Consider the following 18236-nt stretch of genomic DNA (forward strand, 5'->3'; position numbering starts at 1 on the left):
TGACCAGCCCTGAGCTGCTGGTGTTGTAACTTTGGGGTTGCCCTGAACCCCTAACGGTGGCTGCCTATGCCCAGGAACTGAGACTTGTACTTACCTCACAATCTAACCTTTACTTACCTCCCCCCAGGAACTGTTGATTTTGCACTAAGTGTCCACTTTTAAAATAGCTTACCTGCCATTTTAACAAAGACTGTATATGATATTGCTTTTATTCAAAGTCCCTAACTTACGTGTGTGGAGTACCTTGCATCTTAAGTATTTACTTCAAATCTTGAACTTGTGGTTCTAAAAATAAACTAAGAAAATATATTTTTCTATATAAAAACCTATTGGCCTGGAATTGTCCGAGTGTGTGTTCCTCATTTATTGCCTGTGTGTGTACAACAAATGCTTGACACTATCCTCTGATAAGCCTACTGCTCGACCACACTACCACAAAATAGAGCATTTGAATTATCTAATTGTGCCACTATCTTAATGGGAACCCTGTGCACACCATTTCTTACTTTGAAATAGTATATACAGAGCCAACTTCCTACACTGGTCATATGTGGGGATAGTATAATGAACTGAGCTTGGTTGATAATAAAAACCAGAGAATGGTTACTAAGCAGCATTATCCAGGCCAGACCTCATTATACTGGTCATACAAGTACCTACCCGATGCAGATACGTGTCAGAGTCTTCTGGCATGTCATAATTGAAGGCAATGTTGACTCGCTCAATGTCCATTCCCCTGCCAAAAAGATTGGTGGCCACCAGGATCCGGCGCTGGAAGTCCTTAAACTGCTGGTAACGGGACAATCTGGAATATATGTTGAGAGGGACCATGAAATAGATGGCACACTAGCAACCCCTGCCCAGAAAATGAGGCTACAGCAACACCTGCCTTTCCTCCTGTGGCATGCCTCTGTGGATGGCTATGGCAGGGAAGTTCTGCTCTACCAACAACTGCGCCAGAGCAATGCATCGCTGAACAGACTTAACGAAGATCACCACCTGTCAGAGAAGAAATCACAACAGTGAGTCTGGATTCTGCAAAAAGACATCACAAGTCGAGAAACAAACGCAGTTTTCCATAAGAATTAACCACAGACTAAGAGAAAACATAATTTGAAATCCATACAACACCATGAAGGTTAAGGGTATACAAATAGACCCTTTGTGGTGTACTTCCAGCATTCCAGTGACTAAGAGGCCACTGTAGTCAGAAAATTCTCCAAGTAAAGTCCTAGCTAGCTAATCCCTTGTTCAACTTATCCTAAAAAAAAGTGGTCAACAGTTCCGCTGCGGACCATACATCACCTACGAATACAGCCACCAAGCGAAACAGGGTGTTTCTTTAGGGCTACTAAAAATAAATAATGGCAACAACTACAGGGAAAGACATCTAAAATTTCAGCCCCTAAACACGCTGGAAAAACTTTACATGACGATGCAGCATGCATATAAAGGAAGCTTGTATACAAACCAAGAATGCTCTTACAAAAATCAGAGACAAAGGGTAAAAGATCTGGCTTAGGCCCGCAAGGGGGTTGGTGCATACAACTACTGTTTTATGTACACAATGCATCTATGAGATACTGAATTTGAAGCGTGATGATCCAGAATAGTTTTAGGATGTGTTAAAAACACTCCTGCATTACAAATCAAGCACTCCTTGAAAGGTGGAACGAACATCAACACAGCCAATAGCGAGAGAAGAGAGAAAAAGTTAAACCAAACCCTATTTAATGCATATATTTAAGAACGGTTATGAACGGGTGTTGCAAGGCAGACCCAAATACCAGATATATGCTGTTACACTGAGATAGTGTACCTTACGTGTAGGAATAGAGCACTGATCTGGCACTTGTAATGTCATCATTTACAACCAACAATTTCTTCCAAATCTTAGTTTTATAAAACACTAACTTGCTCTTTTAGTGGCCAATACGTAAACAAAAACCCTGCAGACTTGTAGAGAATTTTATAAAACTGGTTTTGATTCATGTTCAAAACAGGGTCATGAAATCTGTGTCCTTTTGTGTTCAACCGTTGGGATATGGTAGATTTCCTCCTGTTTTTACAAAATGCCTATTAGCAAATCAAAGGCATGGCAGCGCTGGCAAAGCAGAATATATATGGAGGTGAAGCTCTAAAATTCTCCTATTCGTTGGGCCATAAAACAGATCCTCTCTTTTGGGTGTGGGTTTATTGGACTTGCATGGACGTGTACACACAGCAGGGGTTGGCGGTGAACTCTGCTTGCAGGCTCCCCCCCCCCCCACCACCCCCATTCGCGCTCACCAACATCAAGTTGGCGATCGAGGAAAGTCTTCCTCAGACCACACCCCAATGCAGGCGGTCGCTACCACTGAGAAACCTTCCGTTCGCGTTGAGGAAGGTGCTGCATGAGTACAAAATCTACTTGAGTGGCAGAAAAGAAGCAGCGCCCTTTTGTGCTGCCGTTCATGCAGATGTTCAGCACGGGCAAACACCCAGCACTAAAAAAATAACCGCTAACGGCATGACCCAACGCACCCCGGCGATTGCGGAACTCCGCGCGGTGAAGTTTTGTTGGTCACGTCACGGAGTTCCACGTAGCAGATCTCCGCCCAGACCTACTAGACAGCTGCACACAGGCATTTGACTGGGGTAGGGGGGCACAATCATTCGTAGAGTGCAATGCTGTAAATCCACATGCTCTGCATACTCCTGCCACCCAGTATTAGTGTTTTTGCTCAGATATTATAAATTGTTTTTCGTTGAAGGGGCTTCTAGTGATATGATATGCTCTGCCTCTTTATTTAAGTCCACAATGCTTATGAACACAGACCTTAGCTACCCTCTTCACCCACACTACTACGATGTACTGTATGCATTTCAAGTTGCTAAATATTGTGATGGTAGTAACTGTGGCATCATTGCCTACTCCAGGAAAATAGGGTGGGCAGGTGAAGCTACAGCACATTACACACTACGAAAACAGATTCACACAAGATTAACATTTTCCATTTGTAGCATGTGGTGTGGCTGTAAATAGACATGCTTTGCTTCGACTGTGAAGCAGCTTCCTCCAAGCAGTGGTAACTGTGCTGATGATGCAGAGGTTTGGAATAATGTTCTTAACACAGTGTGGCCAACCATAGCCTGTTGGTCTAGTATGTCTACAAAGTAATTATTTGTAAAGGTGTGTGGTGTTGACCCTTGCAGATGCCTACTGATTTGATATTACTAAGGAAAGCCATGCTTCTTACTTCTAGTGTGGCCTGGGAGGTGCAGTGAGTACATGCTCGAGTGCAGCTCTGGCACAGCAAATTTGGAATCATGGACAATCCACCTTGCTGGGAAAGGGGGTGGCATTGGCCTAGGCTACAAAAGGGTGGTTAATTTTGCAGAAGAAATTAACCTCATCAACATCAAAGATGAGAAAAATGCTTTCCGCAAAGAAATCAGGTTGAGGCACGAATACAGGCATCTCAATAGTTTGATTAATGAGGAAAGCAGAGACCACCTACGAAACTGGGAACTTTTCATTTGTTGCAAGGACACTGTCCCTGTGCACGACTGAATGGTCCCATCTGGAGTGCTTGCATCTGAGTCGCCTAAACAAGGCTGTTATAAGAACAGCCATGTTTAAAAGACGGCCCCCATAAGCCTTATGAGAACTACATTAATGTTCCACATTGGGACTAGGTGTTCTTGGGGATATGGTCCCTCCACACACTCGGCCACCGGAATTCTGCAAAGGGACAAGTGTTTCCTGTTCTAAATGTGTGCATATGTGGTGGGACTCAGAGCTTTGCGTCAGCTGTTTGTTATCTGGGTGTCCGATCTGGCAGTGTTTTTTGTAAGGGAATGTCCAGCCTGATCGGTAGCTTCTTACTGGGGAGAAAAGGACATCTTCAGAAGTGCTGAGTACCAGGGCTGTAAAAAGTCAAGTTGTGGGCAATGGGATGAGAGTCATGAACACCCACCTCCACCAATCATATGTATGGGATGAGTGGGAATAGACCAAATTGGCAATATCCCCGACATGTTCACCCAGTGTACTGCCCATGGAATGTGGGTACCTGGGGCAAAGCAGACATTTTGCATTTTCTGGGATGGCAAAGGTGGTGATGGTTGGGGTTCCCCACTTTTGTCCATTTATTGACTTGAAGTGTCCTGCTGTACAGGTCTGCAGTGTTGCTGTCCTTCTCCTGGTAGGTGTTCTGCCAAAAGAGGGATTTTGGGCAGCTTGCCCAGTATAAGCACTAACCAAGACAGCGGGGAGGAGTGGATATCCCATTTTCTGAACAAGGCTGTCCTGTTTCTGTCTTTAGGATTACCACTTTGCTTTGAACAAGTCTGTAAAAAGCTTTGAATGCTGGGTGGATAGCCACATGAGGAGCCGACCCTGGAAGTTGAGGGCTCCAAGTATACTGCACAGAAAGCTGCCAAATTGTCTCCTATCCAGTAAGCGATGAGTCACTTGTGGGGAAGGGCCCAAGAAAGGACTTCCGAGCAACAGGCTGCTGCTGTTCCACCAGTGCAGTGCACTGGCCTTTATCAACACTAAAGCCTCCCACAGAACCTCAACTTGGGACTACTGTTATTGCGGGTTGGTGCATCAATAATTTGGCATGCGACAAAACTGCTATGCAGAATACCGTCTTACCCAAGAGACAGCAGCTGCTGGAATGCCTCAACTTTTGCCGGTAGGGATATATTTCCCTTTAAGTGTACAACATCAGGCCCAGCTAGAGCTGGATCGGTTATGGCTGAAGTGGAACTTCTTTGCAATTATGGTGAACCCAAGGCTGTGGGGCGTGGTTAGAACTGCTTGAGTATGTGCTAGACATTTGTGCCTGCCAGTACTCTTAATTAGCCAGTCGCTGAGGAGGTAGTTGAAGCTGGGAAGATAAGTGGTCGCCTACACCAGATACTTGGAAACAACCTCAGGAGCCGTAGTAACTTTGAAGGGTATAAGTGTGAATTGTCAGTGCTGTGCACTTAAATTTACTGTAAGGTAGAGGTGGTGAAGCAGCCGGGTGGTATCCTGCAAGGCAGTCATAAAAAAAATGTAGTATGACAGGATGAAGTGGAGGGAGCTCTCGAACGCCCATTTGCCCCATTTTTTTGGGTCAGAATCCGTTTTGCGTTTTTGTCAAGCAATAAAATGGATAAGTCATAGTTACAGATGCAATGAAACATAATAAGCTGACAATACATTCCTTTGCCTCACTGGTGAGCTGAGAACCGGGAATAAACTATTGTGCTCTAATGCCTCATTTTAGGAGAATGAGGTGGACAAGGCATGTTGGCAGTAACCCTTATGAGCTACTACTAACGCTCACTGATCTGAAGTGACCGCCTCCCGTGAAGGGACAAACTTTTTTAGCACCCCAAGGTTTCTACCCTTGAGGAAAGGAGCTGCGTGCTTGGGATGGGGGTGTTTGGAATAAGTAAGTGCTTTACCAGAGCCCCCCTCTGTCCCTGCCCTTTTTAACCCTATAACCATCAACTGAGAATTGCGAAAGGAGTGCTGTTGGTGCCGCTAGGTTTGCACCTGGCCCAAGGATGTGGTCTGGTCCTGGCTGCTAGTTTGCAGACTACTAAAGGTGCCCCTAAGGAGGAGCAAACTTCGCAATCTCGGTGTTGTCCTTTATCTTTTCAGACAGCTCATCGACGTGGGCTCCAAGAGGTTTCCCGTCTCACAGTCTGTTAAGATGTTGGACTTCAGAGCCACAAGCAATAAAGCATAAAAACTTCAGTTTACTCTAAAGGATGTAAGTGTCAAGAAAACAGTGGATGTTCAGGTTTTAAAAAATCCCCCCCTCCCCCGTCTTAGGGAGATACTGCACAAGCACCATCTCCATCACGTGAAATCTGCCACAGCTCAGCCATGGCGCTTGCTCTCTATATCTTTGTATTGGAAATGTTCATTAGGAGAAGCTATATATTTCTTCTCTTCTTGACTCATAACGGGAAAACCCTTTTCCTGACCTGGGCATGCCAAGGAACTGGACAGTACATTCTGTCTCGGAGTGCCGCCACTAAAAGGTCGTATTCAGCCTGTTAAGGCAAGCATAGACTATATAGTGTCTGCTGCCCTCCAAATTATGGCAAATATCTGGGAATTAATCCAGATCTGAATCATCAGAAGGGTTAGGTATTGTAGCACTCCCCAGCGGGCTGGTTAATGTCTCCCTGCCCATAAGGCTACCCGGGCCAGAATATGAATGCACGGAACTGTCAGAGGAGCTTCTAGTGAACGGAGAGGAGGGTATGGGCGTGGTGGAAGTGAAGGAGGTGATTATGTGTGCGGGGAGGGGGGGGGGGGGGGGCTTTGCAGCCTTGCCTTTATGCTTATTGGGCATTGGATACCATGGGTCCATTCGAACATCAGCTACTCCTCTAAAGGGAAGCTTCGTGGGGCATCATGGTTAACGGTTTTCCTCGGGCTGCTTAGCGGAAATCGTGCTAGTTTTTAGGTGTACGAAGAGCCGCTTCTGGCCGGTGTAGAGTGATTTTGCAACTCTCTCCAGAATTAGAATCCGATTCCTCCGACCTCACAGTTGACTTGTTTCAGTCGCGGATGCACTCTTGGCCTTGATTTCTGTTCAAAAGCGAGAGAAGGCCGAGGCCTTTGGACGAGGAGGGAGGCCAGGGAAGTTCTACACCTCTCACTAGGATGGTGCTCAGAAGCCTTCTTGCAGTCACCACCAGAGCCACAGGGCGGAAGTGGGCCCGAGTGCTTAGGTGAGAGGGGGCAGCCTCTAGCTTTGGGGTGAACCCGAGCACTTTCCATTCCCTGGTGCAGGTCCCTGTTGGTGTCAACGGCGAAGATGGCTTACGTTGATCTTCCTTGGAGGGAAACGTCTGCCCCCCGGGATCCCAGATGGATCGGTCACTTTCTCTTCGATATGAAGTGGGTCTTTTACAACTAAAACGTTGAGCGTCTTGGACGACTAATGCTGAGTTTAGAAGCATGCCAAATGCCTTTCCCGTGAACACCAAGGTGCTCCTACACTGAAAGGTGAGGCAGAACTCGCAGGAGGTCTTGCTGTGGTCAGGGAAGAGGTAGAGATTGCAAAACGCCTTTGCTGGTCCACCCATGGATACTTCACATCGCACCTTGGACAAAACTGAAAGGATGCGCTTGTTATTATCCCCTTCCGGTCTGCATTCTCAGGGATACGCTCCGAGGAGATAGGAGAGGATTCGAACAGCTCACAAACTGGAGTGCCTACTGTAAAGAAATGGCTCCCTGTTGCAGTTACCCCCCACTTTTTGCCTGATACTGATGCTGACTTGACTGAGAAGTGTGCTGGGACCCTGCTAACCAGGCCCCAGCACCAGTGTTCCTTCACCTAAAATGTACCATTGTATCCACAATTGGCAGACCCTGGCATCCAGATAAGTCCCTTGTAACTGGTACTTCTAGTACCAAGGGCCCTGATGCCAAGGAAGGTCTCTAAGGGCTGCAGCATGTCTTGTGCCACCCTGGAGACCTCTCACTCAGCACAGACACACTGCTTGCCAGCTTGTGTGTACTAGTGAGGACAAAAACGAGTAAGTCGACATGGCACTCCCCTCAGGGTGCCATGCCAGCCTCTCACTGCCTATGCAGTATAGGTAAGACACCCCTCTAGCAGGCCTTACAGCCCTAAGGCAGGGTGCACTATACCATAGGTGAGGGTACCAGTGCATGAGCATGGTACCCCTACAGTGTCTAAGCAAAACCTTAGACATTGTAAGTGCAGGGTAGCCATAAGAGTATATGGTCTGGGAGTCTGTCAAACACGAACTCCACAGCACCATAATGGCTACACTGAATACTGGGAAGTTTGGTATCAAACTTCTCAGCACAATAAATGCACACTGATGCCAGTGTACATTTTATTGCAAAATACACCCCAGAGGGCACCTTAGAGGTGCCCCCTGAAACTTAACCGACTGTCTGTGTAGGCTGACTAGTTCCAGCAGCCTGCCACACCAGAGACATGTTGCTGGCCCCATGGGGAGAGTGCCTTTGTCACTCTGAGGCCAGTAACAAAGCCTGCACTGGGTGGAGATGCTAACACCTCCCCCAGGCATGAGCTGTAACACCTGGCGGTGAGCCTCAAAGGCTCACCCCTTTGTCACAGCCCAGCAGGGCACTCCAGCTTAGTGGAGTTGCCCGCCCCCTCCGGCCACGGCCCCCACTTTTGGCGGCAAGGCTGGAGGGAACAAAGAAAGCAACAAGGAGGAGTCACTGGCCAGTCAGGACAGCCCCTAAGGTGTCCTGAGCTGAAGTGACTCTAACTTTTAGAAATCCTCCATCTTGCAGATGGAGGATTCCCCCAATAGGGTTAGGATTGTGACCCCCTCCCCTTGGGAGGAGGCACAAAGAGGGTGTACCCACCCTCAGGGCTAGTAGCCATTGGCTACTAACCCCCCAGACCTAAACACGCCCTTAAATTTAGTATTTAAGGGCTACCCTGAACCCTAGAAACTTAGATTCCTGCAACTACAAGAAGAAGGACTGCCTAGCTGAAAAACCCCTGCAGAGGAAGACCAGAAGACGACAACTGCCTTGGCTCCAGAAACTCACCGGCCTGTCTCCTGCCTTCCAAAGATCCTGCTCCAGCGACGCCTTCCAAAGGGACCAGCGACCTCGACATCCTCTGAGGACTGCCCCTGCTTCGAAAAGACAAGAAACTCCCGAGGACAGCGGACCTGCTCCAAGAAAAGCTGCAACTTTGTTTCCAGCAGCTTTAAAGAACCCTGCAAGCTCCCCGCAAAAGGCGTGAGACTTGCAACACTGCACCCGGCGACCCCGACTCGGCTGGTGGCGATCCAACACCTCAGGAGGGACCCCAGGACTACTCTAAGACTGTGAGTACAAAAACCTGTCCCCCCTGAGCCCCCACAGCGCCGCCTGCAGAGGGAATCCCGAGGCTTCCCCTGACCGCGACTCTTTGAATCCTAAGTCCCGACACCTGGGAGAGACCCTGCACCCGCAGCCCCCAGGACCTGAAGGACCGGACTTTCACTGGAGAAGTGACCCCCAGGAGTCCCTCTCCCTTGCCCAAGTGGAGGTTTCCCCGAGGAATCCCCCCCTTGCCTGCCTGCAGCGCTGAAGAGATCCCGAGATCTCTCATAGACTAACATTGCGAACCCGACGCCTGTTTCTACACTGCACCCGGCCGCCCCCGCGCTGCTGAGGGTGAAATTTCTGTGTGGGCTTGTGTCCCCCCCCGGTGCCCTACAAAACCCCCCTGGTCTGCCCTCCGAAGACGTGGGTACTTACCTGCAAGCAGACCGGAACCGGGGCACCCCCTTCTCTCCATCCTAGCCTATGTGTTTTGGGCACCACTTTGAACTCTGCACCTGACCGGCCCTGAGCTGCTGGTGTGGTAACTTTGGGGTTGCTCTGAACCCCCAACGGTGGGCTACCTTGGACCAAGAACTGAACCCTGTAAGTGTCTTACTTACCTGGTAAAACTAACAAATACTTACCTCCCCTAGGAACTGTGAAAATTGCACTAAGTGTCCACTTTTAAAACAGCTATTTGTCAATAACTTGAAAAGTATACATGCAATTTTTATGATTTGAAGTTCCTAAAGTACTTACCTGCAATACCTTTCGAATGAGATATTACATGTAGAATTTGAACCTGTGGTTCTTAAAATAAACTAAGAAAAGATATTTTTCTATACAAAAACCTATTGGCTGGATTTGTCTCTGAGTGTGTGTACCTCATTTATTGTCTATGTGTATGTACAACAAATGCTTGACACTACTCCTTGGATAAGCCTACTGCTCGACCACACTACCACAAAATAGAGCATTAGTATTATCTCTTTTTGCCACTATCTTACCTCTAAGGGGAACCCTTGGACTCTGTGCATACTATTCCTCACTTTGAAATAGTGCATACAGAGCCAACTTCCTACACCTACCAGCAGAGTTCCAGTGCAGAGAATCACTGAATAGAGGTTGAAAGCACAGTGACTTATTTATCAACGAGTGGTCAAGAAATGTGGAGCATTCGGCCCGCAAAGGTAACGAATATGGGAGCTGCAAAGGAACATGTCCAAACCAGAATGTGAGGGGAAGAAGAATAAGAAAAAAAAAGGGATCAGTATCAATGGGGGGTCACAGCACATCCAGTAACTTAAAATGTCTGAAGAAAAACAAGTTTTAATTTCTAAGCCCAACACTAGATTACAAGAGTATCACGATCATGTATATATACACACACCAACGGCGAGGCATGTTAACATGTTTCTGTAAAAACACAACCGATCTAAAACAGCAAAAAAAAAAAAAAATAATAAAAAAAAAAATCTAAATGTAGTAGCAAGAATATCAGTCAAACGATTGAGAAGTTTCACAAACATAAGGCGCGGGGTGCTTGGGTAAATCAGAGGACCTCTGCCGTGCTGAATATGTCCACTTTTCAAAAGGACAAGCCGCTGTCTTGCGGCTTTAACATGCTGTTTACCAGTCACACGAACTTCTTTAGCGTCCCCCACCCCCAATGATCTCCCACTTTGCACCCTTCACACTTTTTTACCTGATTGAACTCCAGCACATCCAGTAGGTCAAAGAGCTTGCGGTTCTTCTCGTTGTCCTTCAGCTTGACGTAGTACTGCTGCAGCCCGTGCAGGGTTAGCTTGGTCTCGTCGTCCACAAAGATTTCCATGGGCTGGGGAGGAAACCAGGGGTTAAACCACAGAGCTACCTGCTCTACACAGTAGACTCTTGAGGGCATGAGAAAGAGGGACGACTGCCTGTACTTCTGTTTACCCCCATCACCCTGAATCACAAGCCCCCAACTGAAGCCATTCTCTGGATACAGCACATATCCAAAGGTGTGTGCTGTAGCCAAACGTGAAGTCTGCCTTCACAAGCGTCCTACACTACAAACAGGTCATTTCACAGAGCAACAATGCACTGGAAAACAAGTATGAAACTAGTGTTCTTCCACTTGTGGCTGTCAAAGTGACTTCTGGATTTCTAAGTAAGTAGGCAGACCATTTGGTAGCAGAGGAAAGGGGAACAGCTGAGCCACACAAGAGAAAAATATACAAATTTGAAACTATATTCCTCACTTCCATGGAAAAACGGTCATGTTTGAAACCAGACACAAATTGTACAGTACACTAATCTGAAAACACATTTGTCTTTCTGCACCCAAACCAGAATACACAGAATGTCGCAGATGCACTGAAACTGAAGCAGGAAAACAGATATTCGCTTTATATCTCGGGACTATTTTGGAACCAAATTATACAGTGGTAAACGTTTTTAAATAGGTGTTCAATGTTTAGGTTCTGTGCTTTGGACGATTGCTCACTCTTCCGAGAAGCCTGCTTTTCCATACAACAGGCTTAGCGTGAAGGCGAAGTCTAGTGTGAAAAAGACGAGGATTTCTGAAAACTTCACAAAATTAGCATGGCAACAACACTGCACTACTTGCCTTTGTAAATCAATGCATAATGCGAACATATGAGTCAAAACTAAAGGAAGTGTGAGCATCCTGTGTTTTATAGCAGTTATTAAATGTATTTTCAGTCTGCAATCTAGCTGAGAGTTGGCACAACATTCCTAATGCAACACCATATTAGTATCAGTCTCCAATTCATAAGTCTTGTATCATGTACACGCTTTTGCAATGAACCTGACCCTACCCAAACCGTAGATCCACACAGCCTCCTGTATACCCTGGGCTTTGAACAGTAAAGCAACATGTCTCCTAGGTATCAACTATCGGACAACAAACTGCAAGCAAAGGCTGTCTGGAGTACACCAACGTGCATGTTAAAAGGAGTAGATAGAAAACAAGGTGTGCTGAAGTGTGAACCTTTTGAGACGCACCGCTGCAGGAAAATACAGCTGTCCTGCGATTTCAGCAATAGCTGGGAATGAATAACTAAAAGGGGTTGGGGCACGTAGCCCCATCACACATCACATTCTTAACTCCTTGTCAGCTACAGTTTTTTTTTATTTTTTTTTAATCAAGCTGCCAAACTATACGTTGAGGCGTAGAACAGTTGTACTTTGTAATTGTAATGTTAATGCTTAAGCACAAAAAAGTAGAAGCAGGACTCCAAAAAGAAATGAGGTGCGGATAATGTATCATCTAGGCGACCTCTAGCACTTGGCTGAAGGAGCTTTAGTTTCCACATGCTCTTTACGATCCGCGCGTGGTGCCTGGAGAACAGTGAATAGGTGTAACTGCACTACAACCATAGAGAATATATGGAATTCAGAAGGGGTCAAAATGTTCACTTTTCCTACCCTAGCTTCAATGCATCCAAAACAATGTACATATAGGCGCGACCTATGGTTCTGGTGTGGGCAAGGACAAGACTGAAACGACTTCAGTGTGGAGAAAGGAGAAATTGACTCACTAGTATTACAAACACTGCAAAGGTCAACTTACCACATGTTTTACGATGATCTCCATGACAGGGCTAGTAGTGCTGTATGAGAAACTAATACATCCCCAACCCCGCCCCCAAACACAACCTCAAACCATTGTTTTTAACAATGACCAGCTCTTTAGGCATAAAGAGAGCTACAGACCATGGATCGACTCACTATGAATGGCTGAGAATGGTTGAAGGGTGCATATAACTCGCATCGTCATCTGGAATACATCCCTCCGTGATTTTAATGCAAAAACTGCGACATTCCCTGTGCTATGTAGAATCAAACATGAAACATTTGTTCACATTGGTTTTGTATTGTAAACTCCAGATGCTATATTTTTTTTTATAATGCACAAACCCTCGCCTACCGAGATGGAATGCTTTATCTGGCCATGCTCCACGTTGGGTGGGTTGTACAACACCCAACGGGCCCCTTGACAAGGCACTTTGATGGAGATCTTTTCTTTAGCGTTCCCAGGTCCAAAGAGGACCTCTGATGCATGTCCTGGTTCTAGTACAACAAGAAATGTATAGTTGACGTGGGAGAGGGGTAAATCAATATTACCACCTATGGCCAGCTAAAAAAAAAACAACGCAACATTGTATTTATGAGCATTATCCATGGTAAGATTAAAAGATTTGTGAGTCTCAGACCTAGTCTACATGTTTCAAGCTTATATTGCCCTCTCAGGGCCCTGTGGTCAACTCCTCTGGACCTAAATTAAAACCCTAATTTTTACCAACTATATTTGATTGATCGACACTTCCCAGATGTAAATCGTAAGAACGTGCAGTTGTTTCCAAATAAGAAACGAACTTAGATTTTTTCAGAGCCCACTGGGATTCGAGGACTTGGTAGCCTTTATTTTAATATTTAAAAGGTATGGTGTACCACTGGTCTGGTCTGCCTGCCCGCGACCTCCGCTCCCGAATGGGTGGGGAGAGAAATATGTATATGCAGTTTCAACTGTACTCAAACACCCCCCCCACCCACCCAGTAGCTCATTATGGGCTTCCGGGTGTAATTTAAGTGTTACGCTTTTAGAATTCCTACAACTGACACCCAGGACATCATGATTGTCCTAGAATAGAGGTAACAGGGCTCAGAGAAAAAGCACTGTTTGAATATACTTATTGTAATAGTTTTAATAACTATGCAATTACAACTATCTGAATTTGAAAATAAATGCATTCATAGACCGCTGTAGAGAAAGTCAAGAAGAACTGCTTGTCTACAACTAATCTGCTCTACCTACCCCAGGGTTCCTTGCACTATCAATAGGTCTGCCTTACCCCTTGACAACAGTGAAGAAAGAGGGAAGTGGCATGCAGCCAGGTTGGCTAAATATCCCCCATTTCTGAGGATTTAAACAGTTGGTGTGGTAGGTAAAATACACCCCTCTTCCCCACTCCATCCATGCACACATGTAAAATTAGATGCACATTCACAACACCTTAAATGAGAGCTGCACGTGGGCAGCCATTTTACATTTAGGAGGCACTCATTCAGAAAACCAGCAATGCACGTCCCATGAGAGACTTTGCCCTTTGCTAAAGTATACAGGCCCATGCTCAGAGACATGAAGAACGTTTTATATTATCTCAACTACTTCCCCAAATAAAGTGGGAGATGAGGGGGAAAGGAGCTGAGACGTTGAAGAGAACCTTAAAGCTTCCCTTTTACATACTGACAGAAGACAGTCAACATGGCAAAACGTTAACAGAAGACAAACGACTGAGACATAAGAGCTAAATAAAATGAGAACATACATCACAAAACAACAAAGGAAAAGGATAAGATGGTCTTGGAGGCAAGGACCCAGCCAAGTCTCCGCTGCCGCCTCCTTCTCTGCAAAGACGAGGAGGGTGGCCGCTGGACATCAGGCAGGTCCTACAGCTGTCCCATTCTGGCAGGATGGGTCCACAGAACAGGAGGCCTCCAGTTAAGTGGTGCAGTCTTCTCCGCCACCACTGCTCCAGCTTATCACTCGCAAAGGAAATGAGGGGCAGAGGGTGCGGCATGAGGGTGTGGAGGTTGGGAGTGCCTGCAGACTGAATGGATGGTTAGCGCGCACATGCGGCATGGCCTACTTTCATCTGGGGGAGGGCAGCGAGATGAGGACGCAGCATCTGAGATCATGGATACAGGCGGAGGCGCATGCAACCCGACACGATCAGCTTAGCTATACCCGAGCAAATCTTCCGCAACTTCACTACCTTCGCGAGGTCTCCTCCCCGACGTCCAGGTCGCTCCCGCCGTCGCTGTGCGCCGGTCACCCGCCGCCCTTGGCTCGCTAACCGACGGATCTCGTAGCCGCTACCGGTGCCCGATCGTGCCTGGTCTCAGCCCGGACGCAGCTTGCGCACGACGTGCTCCATGTCGGTTCTACCGAGCGGTGGTGGAACCGTTTGAGCTTCTCTCCCGGTGCACGTTTTCTCTGACCAAACTGCTGCTAACCCCTGCGGTGTTCTCGCTCTGCCGCCGACAGCAAGGGGCGCGGGCCGCAAGGCCAGCCCCCCGGGCAGGGTGGTGGAGGGGCGGGAGGGGTGGAACAAGGTTTAGAAGGATTATTTACGTCTTGCATGAACTTGCGACACACGGGCCGGATCTCCTTGCTCAGTGTGGCGCTGAACATCATGACCTGCTTCTCGTGCGGGGTCATGCGGAAGATCTCCTGGACGTCTCTGCGCATATCTGCAAGAAAGAGGAGAATGGAGACTTAGAGAGATAGAGCAACAATCACATTCATTGAATCAAGCTGCGTGAAGGCCTTTAAAGAAGCCGCAGCAGAGCATCACCATCTATGTTTTAGAATCACATGGTCAGTTAGTAAACTATCAGTATGCAAAGTGTATTCACATTAGGAACCACCACTTCCCCATTTGGTAGCGATTATTTTGCTGTTGAGTGGGATCATTTATTCTACATCTGTGCCTTGGACTGTAAAGGCATGTTCCCATACTGTTCTACTACTGCTCTGCCCCGTTATCCCAACCCCAGCAGTGACGTCCCCCGGCCCTCACCGAGCTGCTCCAGCATCTTGTCACACTCGTCCAGGATGAAGTGCTTAATGTGTTTGAGGTTCAGGATCTTGTTCCGCGCCAGAGCCAGGATGCGCCCGGGGGTCCCCACCACGATGTGAGGGCAGTTCTTCTTCAGAATGTCTTCATCCTTCTTGATGGATAATCCGCCAAAGAAAACCGCAACCTAAAGAATTGGAGAGGAGGGTGTGAGGTGCATGCCTCAAACAGTCAACAAGCCATCGAGCTGCTGCTCCACTGCACAAGCACCTTGATCTACAAATGCGCCAAATCTGTACAGTCATCTTCACCACCAAGTTGCGATAGGGTAAAGCTTGCGTGGACGTAAGCAGTGGAATACAGAGCTGCAGTTAGGATAAGAGGTACGATAACAAAGCTGGGTGTGTCCTTCAGTACAAGGGGTAGGCGCGTTGGCCGGGTCCTAAAATTGGGCAGCACAAGTGCACAGGGCAGAATAAGATTCATAAGGATAGGTTAAAGGTCCCAGTGTGGTAAACTCCTAAGTACGTTATGCCCTGCCCTGCCCCCCCCCCAAATTGGCATTCAATCAAGACGGGTCACGTCCACTTATCGGGAGCAACAGAAAAGAAAGGCTGCAACCTCAGGGGCCCAGCCTTAACTGCCCGAGACATAGGACACATCACTAAAAAGGTACATACTGATAATAGAACGCATTCGCACCCTCAGAACGCCGGCTTTGATGTAAAACACACATCCTTACCTTCACTGTGGGCATGTACTTTGAGAATCGTTCGTACTCCTTGCTGATCTGAAAGGCCAGTTCACGGATGTGACACATTACAAGCACCGATACCTATGAAAAACAGTGACTGGTTAACACCTCTGAAGTCCTTTTATTTACTTTTGCAAAAACCAAGAGATGCCAAGATATAAAGCGAAAAACCACCAACAACGCGCCAGCACACTGTCCGGAAATCCCCGGTGTAGAGAATTCACTTTAAGAGTTGGAATTTTTGTAAATGGTTCCTAAAGGCGCTGTTAGTGAGGGGGGCATGCAGTCCCCAACGTTCGAATGCTTCTCGCTCTAGTGAACACGCTGCACGTCTACAGTTCCGTTACAGGCCAGTGGTTACGCTGTCCTCTCTGTACCGAACCCGCTGGTAGTGTGGGGCGCATCTACAACCTACAATTTCTGTTCCTTAATATCCAGCCTCGCGGTGAACGCATTACCGCACCACTGATGCGCTGCGTCCTTCCTTTCACCCTATGCTGACTGGTACTGTACGAGGCCAGGCTCCCTCCTGTTCCCAGCCTTCCTCTAGTCTATAGCCGGAGGCTCAGTTGTCAATTATTCTCTTTTCTTTGACTGAGCCGCTGTTATAATGAAGGTACTGCACTAGTCTCCTCATCTATGCTGAACATGCTGCTGTAACAACGCTTCTGCAGATACAGGGGCACCCTCTTTAGGGTCCCGCTCCATTTTCTTTGCACCGTCATTCTAGAACGGATGCGGTTTGAGGCTCGAATTGTTTATGTCCCACTCTAAAAATGTAGCACTCAAGTTAGCAACCAACATCTTACAGTGGTCCAGTCCCATCAAATTGAACGCCCTGCACTTGTATGGCCACATCTTACCTGTCCAGTCACCGGCTCCAGCTGCTGCAGAGTTGCCAACACGAAGACTGCTGTTTTCCCCATACCAGATTTGGCCTGGCACAGGACATCCATCCCGAGGATGGCTTGGGGGATGCACTCATGCTGGACTGAAGGACAAGGAGAGAAAACGGGTGAACAACAGGTCCAGCATTACCAGGATAAAACATTATCCTATCACTGTACACAGATACAACGTCTCTGACCACTGCAAGCTCTTGTACAGGGAGTGCAGAATTATTAGGCAAATGAGTATTTTGACCACATCATCCTCTTTATGCATGTTGTCTTACTCCAAGCTGTATAGGCTCGAAAGCCTACTACCAATTAAGCATATTAGGTGATGTGCATCTCTGTAATGAGAAGGGGTGTGGTCTAATGACATCACCACCCTATATCAGGTGTGCATAATTATTAGGCAACTTCCTTTCCTTTGGCAAAATGGGTCAAAAGAAGGACTTGACAGGCTCAGAAAAGTCAAAAATAGTGAGATATCTTGCAGAGGGATGCAGCACTCTTAAAATTGCAAAGCTTCTGAAGCGTGATCATCGAACAATCAAGCGTTTCATTCAAAATAGTCAACAGGGTCGCAAGAAGCGTGTGGAAAAACCAAGGCGCAAAATAACTGCCCATGAACTGAGAAAAGTCAAGCGTGCAGCTGCCATGATGCCACTTGCCACCAGTTTGGCCATATTTCAGAGCTGCAACATCACTGGAGTGCCCAAAAGCACAAGGTGTGCAATACTCAGAGACATGGCCAAGGTAAGAAAGGCTGAAAGACGACCACCACTGAACAAGACACACAAGCTGAAACGTCAAGACTGGGCCAAGAAATATCTCAAGACTGATTTTCTAAGGTTTTATGGACTGATGAAATGAGAGTGAGTCTTGATGGGCCAGATGGATGGGCCCGTGGCTGGATTGGTAAAGGGCAGAGAGCTCCAGTCCGACTCAGACGCCAGCAAGGTGGAGGTGGAGTACTGGTTTGGGCTGGTATCATCAAAGATGAGCTTGTGGGGCCTTTTCGGGTTGAGGATGGAGTCAAGCTCAACTCCCAGTCCTACTGCCAGTTCCTGGTAGACACCTTCTTCAAGCAGTGGTACAGGAAGAAGTCTGCATCCTTCAAGAAAAACATGATTTTCATGCAGGACAATGCTCCATCACACGCGTCCAAGTACTCCACAGCGTGG

General features: G+C 47.2%; 1 protein-coding gene across 1 annotated transcript in view; it reads right to left on the bottom strand.

The window, feature by feature from the left end:
• LOC138299158 (spliceosome RNA helicase DDX39B) overlaps positions 1-18236 on the bottom strand; it is a 37028-nt gene that overhangs the window by 13288 nt on the left and 5504 nt on the right. Inside the window, exons 3-9 of the mRNA XM_069237228.1 lie at positions 17029-17156; positions 16154-16246; positions 15415-15598; positions 14967-15085; positions 10530-10661; positions 890-999; positions 657-805 (exon numbers count right to left, since the gene is read on the bottom strand). Coding sequence (XP_069093329.1) covers positions 657-805; positions 890-999; positions 10530-10661; positions 14967-15085; positions 15415-15598; positions 16154-16246; positions 17029-17156 — 915 coding nt within the window. The remainder of the gene's footprint in view (positions 1-656; positions 806-889; positions 1000-10529; positions 10662-14966; positions 15086-15414; positions 15599-16153; positions 16247-17028; positions 17157-18236) is intronic.

This window comes from Pleurodeles waltl, chromosome 6, assembly GCF_031143425.1.
Source record: "Pleurodeles waltl isolate 20211129_DDA chromosome 6, aPleWal1.hap1.20221129, whole genome shotgun sequence".
NCBI classification, from domain to species: domain Eukaryota; kingdom Metazoa; phylum Chordata; class Amphibia; order Caudata; family Salamandridae; genus Pleurodeles; species Pleurodeles waltl.